Source organism: Globicephala melas, chromosome 11, assembly GCF_963455315.2.
Source record: "Globicephala melas chromosome 11, mGloMel1.2, whole genome shotgun sequence".
Classification (NCBI taxonomy): Eukaryota; Metazoa; Chordata; class Mammalia; order Artiodactyla; family Delphinidae; genus Globicephala; species Globicephala melas.
Window position 1 is genome coordinate 79,719,093 of NC_083324.2, and position 8,944 is coordinate 79,728,036.

Here is an 8,944-nt window from a genome sequence, read left to right on the forward strand (position 1 = left end):
CCACTGCGCCACCAGGGAAGCCCCTCGTGGGCTCTTTGTTGCAGCGTGCAGGTGTCTCTCTAGTTGTGGCATGAGGGCTTAGTTGCTCCGCCGCACGTGGGGTCTTAGTTCCCCGACCAGGGATTGAACCTGAGCGCCCTGCATTGGAAGGGAGATTCTTTACCACTGGACCACCAGGGAAGTCCCCAGATCACACTTCTGGTAGCAAGAACGTTCGTAGACCAGGATTCCCACATGGCTGTGCATCAGCCTTACGCATAGGACTTGCTGAATAAGCTTTTCCTTGATCTTGTGCCTAATACTCTGAGAAGGTGGTCCTGGGGAGAGGCCTGAGCATTTTGGAAGAAGCCCCACAAGCAATCCTGATGCTCAGCCACTTTGGGAACCACCAAGGTCAGCGACAGAGAGTGGCCAGAGAAGGGTCTTAAATCCACATTTAAAAGTGTTTTGTTGTTTTTTTCAGAAAGAAAAGGGAGAACCTATATTGTCCATTATGAGATGTGATGTTGGGAAATACATGTAGTTCTCTCTACTATGGGGTGTAGTCGGGTGGGAGACTTAGGAAGTGGTTCACAGTTCAGCATAATGAAATCCGTGCTCTCTGAAGTTGTTCTCCAGACTGAGTTCTCACTCACTCTTGGAGCAAACAATAGGATCCAAAATTTTTCTAATTTAGGCCTAAAGTACCATATATATATGATACGGGGGCTCATATCATTTTGGGAAGGCTACAGAACCAGGCTTGAGGCTCCACGGGAACAGAACCCACAGCGTCCACCCTAGGCCAGGTCCCACATAGGAACATTCGCCCCTGTTGCTGGGCACAGATGTCACTGCTCACACAGTGAGCCCCGCATGCTGGACGTGGACCCTGCGGCGAGGACGGCTGTCACTGCGGTTGCTGACAGCTGGAGGTTGTGTAACTCCCACTCACACCAGCCTTGCCAAATGCATTCTGCTCAGTCCCAGCCTCTCTGTGTCACCACATCCTGAGTAGAGCCTGAAATGTGGTCTCCTGAGTGGTGAGGCCTGAGCTCCATGCTGTGTCCACCTGCAAGAATGTTTGGGAAAGTGGGTTTTCCTCTTTTATGGAGGAAGGTGGTCTCTGCGTCCTACCAAGACTCTTTTAGTGTGGAATTCTCCTAATCTAGGAATTGTCCTAATCAGGTAAGGGGGTGGTGAGGGATGGAAAAAGAATGTCAAATTTCAATTCTTAGAGCAAAGATCTGAGACTGGAACTGGATCTGGTACATTGTAGGCACTCGGGTTTGGTTGAAAGAACAAGTGACTAATAAATGACATCCAAGGTAGAGATTTACTTGCTTACTACTCTTACTCTGAATTTCTTTGTGAGCTGGTGAGGGATTTTTTCCTTCACGCAACCAATTTTCTGATTCTCAGACGCCAACTGGGTGTCCTACAATTCAACTCAATTCTGACACGAGCTGCCTGGAATTAGCATCAGACCCCACAGGTGTCAGGGCTCAGTCCCGCAGACTTCCTTTACTTCAGAAGCAAGTTGCAAGCCTCAAGTCCCTGTGTTACCTGCACTTCTGTCTGACTTGACTACAAAGCTAGGGGTTCCCCCCAAGTCTGATAATTTGGTAGAACAAGTCATAGAGCTCAGGAAAATGCTATGCTTACCATTACAGTCTATAGTAAATGACACAAGTGAGCAGCCAGATGAAGAGGTACCTAAGTCGAGGTCTGGAAAGGTCCCGAGTGTAGGAGCCTCAGTCACCGTGGAGTTGAAGTGTGCTACTCTCCCAGCATGTGGATGTGTTCACCAATTTGGAAGGTCTCCAAATTCTGTCATTTTAGGGTTTGTAATGAAAGTTTCATGATGTAGCCATGATTGATTAAATCATTGACCATTACTGATTGACCTCATCCTCCAGCCCCCCTCTCCCCAGAGGTCAGGGAGTGAGGCTGCAAGTTCCAACCCTCTGATCATGGCTTGTTTTTCTGGTGACCAGACCCCATCCTGAAGCTTCTAGGACCTTTCAGCCAAGAGTCATCGTCCTAGCACCCCAAAGATGCTTTTATCACTCAGATAGCCCCTGTCTTTGACCACAGATCCCTTAGAGCAGAAGGACCATAACAGTTAAAAGATGCTGACACATGACTAGAGTCCCATTCAGTCATTAACAAGTAGTCCAGTCCATCTTCCTATCAAGGATATTTACATGGCAAATAAATTCATGAAAAATGGCTCAACATTTTTAGTCAGAGGGGGAATTCAAATTAACCGTAATATGACATCGCTGCACACTGCCCAGAGTTGTTAAAATGAAAAAACCACGCCAAATCAGTTGCTGGCAAGAATTTGGGCTAATTATCTCTCATATATTGCTAGTGGGAGAGTAAATTGATTCAAATACTTTGAAAACGTCTTTGGTGGTAACCAAACATTCACTCACCAGCATTTCCACTCTTAGTTATATACTCAATAAATATGCATGCATATGTGTGCCAAATATATGAAACTATTATTCATAGCGGCTCGATTTGTAAAATCTGGATATAACACAAATGCCCATGAACAGTAGAGGACGAGAAATGTGGTCTATTCCTATAATGGAACACCACGAGAGTAAATAAATTACAACCACACACAGCAATAGGGGTGAGGCCCGGTGACATAATGTTGAGTGAGAGAGCCAGACACAGGGGGGCATCCACTGCATAATTCTTTCCAATCAGAAACTGGCAGAACTCACCTATGTATGGCGTTAAAAATCAAGATAATGATTACTCTGAGGGGTGGGATGGGCAGGTTCCTTTATGACTGAATAGGATGCAAGAGGGTTTCTTGGGATGCTGGAAAGGTTACTTGTGAGTGTTGTTTACCCCAGTGTTCACTTGGTGAAAATCCACTGCACACTTATGAGCTGCCCACTTCTCTATGGGTGTTGTCCTTCATGCAAGTATGATTTTCTTGGATTTTTGAAATAATTCTTTCTAAGAATTCTTAGAATAACATAGAATTCTTCTTACTGAAAGCCCTCAGAAATGCTGAATTGAAAAAAAATCACTACAATTTTTAGAAACTCAAGGAAATACATGCCTGTGATTCAGATATAAAGAAGAGAAGCTAAAGTGAGAGCAGTGAGCCTGGGAGCCGACACAAGAATAGTTTGGGGCTTTTGCCTTGTTGCAGCCGAGAAAGCAACATGGGGCACCAGCAGCTTTACCGGAGCCATCCGAGAAAATTCGGCCAGGGTTCTCGTTCTTGCCCCGTCTGCTCAAACCGGCACGGTCTGATCCGGAAATACGGCCTCAATATGTGCCACCGGTGTTTCCGCCAGTACTCGAAGGACATCGGCTTCATTAAGTTGGACTAAGTGTGAACTTCTCGAATGGGTCATCACGCATATCTACCTTCCTCAGAAACAATACTAACTCTTCGTATATAAAATAAAAATTTTAAAACTTCAAAAAAAAAAAAAAAAAAAAGAACAGTTTGGGGAATGGCCGTCAAGCCAGGAAGTAGGAATCAAAACCCAAGCAGATCCATTGTAAAGCAATTATACCCCAATAAAGATGTTAAAAAAAAAAATTAAAAAAAAATAAAAATAAAATAAAATTCAAAAAACAAAAAAAACCCAAGCAGACTCTCTCCTCAGCATCAACACGTGGATCCAAGAGAGTGAGGCCCCATCCCAGCCCCTCCTCCTGCCCGGCTGAAGGAACGGGGCCCCAGGGTGCATAGCAGACTTGGAGCAGGTCTGCGGTGGACGAGGGCTCAGCCAGAGGTGGAGCGTGTTCTCTCCGTCTCCCTTAGAGGGAGCAGGGCTTGACCCCGGGCTTCACTGGCTCTGTGCTTTCTCCCCCAGGGGCCCCAGCCGTGAACGTGACCCACAGCCAGGACTTGGAGGGCACAGTCAACCTCACATGCTGGGCTTTCGGCTTTTTTCCCCAGAATATCTCAGTGGCCTGGTTTCCAGATGAGGAACCCATGTGCCGGCATGCCCAGCAGACCTCCGTGACCATAAGTGTTCTCCAAGGAGAGGAGCAGCGGGTCTAGTGTCACGTGGAACACAGCGGGAATCACAGTGCACATCCTGCGCCCCCTGGTGATCCTGGGGTGATCCTGGAGGGGCTTGTGACCCTGGGTCAGAGGCCAGGGTCAGGGAGAGGAGAGCAGGCCTGTGGCTCTGGGGTGCCTGGGTTATATATAATAAGTCCCTCTCTCAGGAGAGACCCTGGTGTATCAGAGTCAATGGTGGACCATCCTGGGTGTGGCTGCCTTTGCTCTTGTTTTTATCATCGGGCTTTGTGTCCTTTGCTACTCGAAGAAGAAGAAGAAGACAGCATTAGCTGTGGGGAGCCCAGGTGAGAAATCTGGGCGTGGGTGGGGATGGGAGGGCCTCTGCCTGGGATGTAGGGTCCCCCTCGTGTCCCTCTGCACAGATGTGAGAGGATGACAAGCCTCTGTTCCAAGAGTTGGACATTGGGGTATTTGTGAGGGGAATGGGAGCCACGTCTGCTCTAACCCCTTGGTTCTGCCTAAAGCCAGGGCCAGGCTGGGGCCCTTAGTGTCCTGCGAAGTCTTCTCCTTGCTCTGGGTGAGACTGGGTGGCAGTGAGAGTTGCAACTCCCTGCTCCGTTCTGATTTCTGTCCACTCTCAGGCTCATCAGGCCTCATCTAGGGGGGATGTGTTGGATCATGTGCTGGTTGGGAGGGTCTAGAGGTGATCATGGATTGATTCAGAGGGAACCTGCAGTAAAGTGTCTATGACTGGGTTGGGTTAAAAACTGAGGAAGAATTCAGATGGAAGGCGATGGCTCTTATCTCTTCCTGAATTTCTATTCCCCAATTTTTTAGCCCTTCTTAAAAATCCAAGGAAAAGAACCACAGGCTCAAACTAGAGGTCAGTGGATGGTGCTGGAGCCCTGACCGCGGTGTCCCTTTGGGTGGCCCCACTTAAAAAGAGATGTTTACATCTCTGGGAAGGCACAGTAAAATATCTATGATCTGGTGGGGAGGTGTTAAAAACTGAGGAGGAATTCAGACAAAAGTCCTGAAATCTGGAGAGCCTGAGAAGGGGGTATCCCTGAGAGCATACAAGGGTTTCCCACCCAATTAACTCATTTTTGTTGGTCATTTTTTCTTTTACGTTTTCCCCCAGAACTTGTGAAGCTACAAGTCCAGTGATAACACAGATGGCACCAACAGACTGTAATGTCCCCCTTCAGCTGTGAATCAGTCTCCTTGGTCAGCTCCCCACTCCACTGATTCAACTAGGGGAGCTCAGAATCTGCAGCCAGGTGACCAGGATTCAACTCGCTGCTCTGGTCTTCCTAGCACTTTCCCTCTTTTTTTTTTTCCCTCACGGATTAGAAGAATTACATTAAAAAATTTTTTTTAAATTTAGTTTTTTGTTGTTAAAGTATAGTTTGTTTACAGTGTTGTGCCGGTCTCTGCTGTACAGCAAAGTGACTCAGTTATACACATAGAGACATTCTTTTATATATATATATTCTTTTCCATTATGGTTTATCACAGGATATTGAATATAGTTCCCTGTGCTATACAGTAGGACCTTGTTGTTTATCCGTCCTATATATAATAGTTTACATCTGCTAATCCCACACTCCCGGTCCTTCCCTCCCCCACCCTGCTCTTCCTTGACAACCACAAGTCTGTTCTCTGTGTCTGTAGCACTTTCCCTCTTGATGCCTCCGTTTCTTCATCTGAGAAGTGATGAGGACATTGCAGCACTAACCTCTAGGACAGGGTTTCTCACCATTGGCACCATTAACTTATTGGGCCAGAGAGTTCTTGGCTGTGGGGTGCTGTCCCGTGCCCTGTGGGATGTTTAGCCGTAGCCCTGGCATCTATCCGCTAGAGGGCAGTATTTCCTCACTTTACAACACCTGCTTCTGCCAAGTTAGACAACAAATAATGATCCAGACATTTCAAAATGTCTCCTGGGGTCCAAATCTCCCACGATTAGGACCCACGGAGGTGCGGCCAGGTCAGGAGCTCTGCTTGCCTGGGTCTCCTCTGGGTCCAGGGCAGGGTTAGGTCAGGCATTTGCCCACCTGGGTAGGTGAGCTCGTCTTTTGCTTTGGTCCAAATAAGGCCTTTGCCCCCCTATTTTTTTGTCCTGAAGACTTCTATCCATCTTTAAAACAAATCAATTCCCCCTTATCTCTGCATTCAATGAATCCTTCCCCACACTTGCTTTCGCTGCCTTCTGGTCTGTATCAATTCAATCCTAGTAATTGGCATATTTGACATATATGATACATGATATTGCCCTAAGTAGAGTTCTGATTCCTTTAAGGCAGAGAATGTGTTCTCGATTCTGCTATCCAGAGGGCCTAATTTAGTTTATTTTACTTTACTTCACGAGGATGTTGCCTCTCCTCTTTAAAATATGGATAGCACTTGAATTACTGGCCACTTCTTTTTGACCACATGGCTTGTGGGATCTTAGTTCCCCGACCAGGAATTGGACCTGGGCCCAGAGCAACGAAAGTACCGAGTCCTAACCACTGGACCGCCAGGGAAGTCCTGAATTATAGGCACTTTATTCCTTCATTCAATGTGCACTTATTGCACACTGTATCAAATATGTGGCATTACATTGTCTCAAGGATCTCATCAGGTAAATAAACTATATTAAAGATGCTGTAAACTGTATACATGTACTTTATGTCCAAGGAGATTCATGTCCTGCGGTCTTTCTAAGGAGTATCTCTGTGTGGTTTCTCATCAATGTCTGTATGGCATTTCTTTTTTCCATCCTTTTACCTTCAACATTTCTGTAACCTGCTACTGACATTGTGTCTTTTGTAAACAGCATATTAGCTATTCATTTATTTTTACCCACTTGACCATCTTTGTCCTTCATTGTAGTGTTTGAGTTCATTTACATTTAATGTGATTACTGACACCCTTGTGTTTACTACCACCTGGCCACTTACTATCTTTTAATTCATTTATTCTCTGCTTCATTGTTTTTCTTTGTTGCCTTCTTTTGGATTATCCAAAAACTTTTCAGTATTGTAGTCTTCTTAATTAGCTTTCTAGTTACACATTCCTTTATTTTTCCATTAGTTACCCTAGAAATCACAGTATTAATTTGAGACTTATTATATGATCACTTTCATAGCTTTCTGGCCTAACCATCAGACAAACCAAGGGAAGAAGAGGCCCTCTGACTCGGAGACGTAATGGGATGGAAGTAGGAGAATCAGATGACAGAGCTGTAGATGCACGCCTGCCAAACGTCAGGCTGCGGGCACTGAGTCGCCTGCCATCCAGAGGGGATGGGTGGGATTGGAAGGACCCTGTGGCAGCTCTTTCCCTTGTTTCCCTCCCCAACCAGGGAAGGCAGGACCCAGTCTACCCAGCGCCCTGTGCATATTCCCTTCTCTCTGAGGCATCGGGACTTTTGTTTCTGGTGCACATGAGGCAGAATCTTCTGGGCACCAGTATGGATTTTAAACACCTGTGAGTCTGAAAGGACGACATGTTTTTGTTTGTTTGTTTTTATTGACCATGGGTTTTTCTGCAGCTCTTTGCTAGCATTTGCCAGCCCCTGTGCCTGGGCTGATTTGAATACTCTTTCTTCCTGTGCCACTTCCCCTTCCAGCCTTCCACCACCCTTGGATGAGTGGATTTTTCTAATTCTAGCTGTTGTATTTTGTGGACCTGTTATTCTTGTTTTTCTGTGAAGTACCTATATTGGACGTAAGAGGTAAAGGAGAATCTGTTGCTCCTGGTCACTCCCTTTATACCCATCACTGTCTTGTTTCTTGTAACTCAGGTTAGATTTTGGCCTCTTGCTCCACTGCCTGAAGAGCTGGGACAGGAGGAGAGATCTCACAGCCCGATCTGCTGGGTTTTGAGGAATGATTTTCTTTCTTCCCCTTGAACAGGAAAAAGCTTTTTTCACTAGTACATTTAAAGTTCCCCAACTATACGGAAGTACCAGTTTTGGACAAGTGCCACTCCAACGCAGAATGGTTGGAGAACCTGAACTTTGAAACTCTGGAGGTCTGAACTTTACTGTTGGCCATTGCTGGGTCTGTCTGGTATTTCCAAGGAATATTGGGTGTTGTAAATAGGAACTGAAGGGGTAAACTTATTAAACCCATTAAACCTGTGGGGGAAAATCAGTTGTAGATGCAGAGGCATCTGAGGCCTCTTCCTCTTGAACCCCAGCCCCAAAGACCCTCTCCTGCTACGGCTGTACCTGGCCTAGAACTGAGATGCTCCAGACCCAGCCGAAGGTCACCTCCCTGGTCACACCGGGGTCATGCGCAGTGACCTGAGGATGATCTGGGTTCTGAGGCTTGTCTTTAAAAAGGAATCCACTATTTGGCCTGTGCAGTGAATATTTATTACAGATTTTTATATATCATGCCTGTTATTTGCTAGTGCACTCCTGTATGCTTTTAGGGAACTATGATATACCACCCGGATACAGCCAGGAGGGCTGTTGATCAATACTGATTCCTTCTTTTAATGAAGGAGTGGATAGCAGGCCCAAGCTAGACCGACTGGATATGCTGTCACGGGAATGTGAACCCTGAGCTAGTGCAAGAGTGTGAACATTGTGCAGTATTATATTTTTTATCTCAATGGTCGTTCCTTAATGAGACTGAGGACCAGTAGTTGCCGCCCCTGTCCCAGCACTGCCCTGGCCCCCACCGCCCTGAGCCTTACTTCTTCGGCTGCACCTATGAGTCTATAATCTATATCCGTTATTCCCAACACATTCCCTTTTCCCACAGAGTAAGACAGCTTTTGTTTTTTACAAATAACCCAACTGATGACTTCACAAAGTACACAATGCTGTGGGGATGTGACCTCAGATATACAGAGATGTTATTGGACAATTTTTATCTTAAAAATAGGAAAAATGATGAGTGATTGAAAACAAAAACACATGTTTATTACCTGTTCCATATAATTCCTAGTGTCAGG

General features: G+C 45.9%; 1 protein-coding gene across 1 annotated transcript; it reads left to right on the top strand.

The window, feature by feature from the left end:
- Positions 1-3,149: 3,149 nt before the first annotated feature.
- LOC115850399 (small ribosomal subunit protein uS14-like) lies at positions 3,150-3,431 on the top strand. The gene has a single exon (XM_060308849.1). It carries the CDS (start codon positions 3,174-3,176, stop codon positions 3,342-3,344), a length of 171 nt encoding a protein of 56 aa, XP_060164832.1. The 5' UTR covers positions 3,150-3,173; the 3' UTR covers positions 3,345-3,431.
- Positions 3,432-8,944: the final 5,513 nt, after the last annotated feature.

What these genes read in the sequence shown, in the direction of transcription:
- LOC115850399 (XM_060308849.1), top strand. Translation starts at nt 3,174, where the DNA reads ATGGGGCACCAGCAGCTTTACCGGAGCCATCCGAGAAAATTCGGCCAG.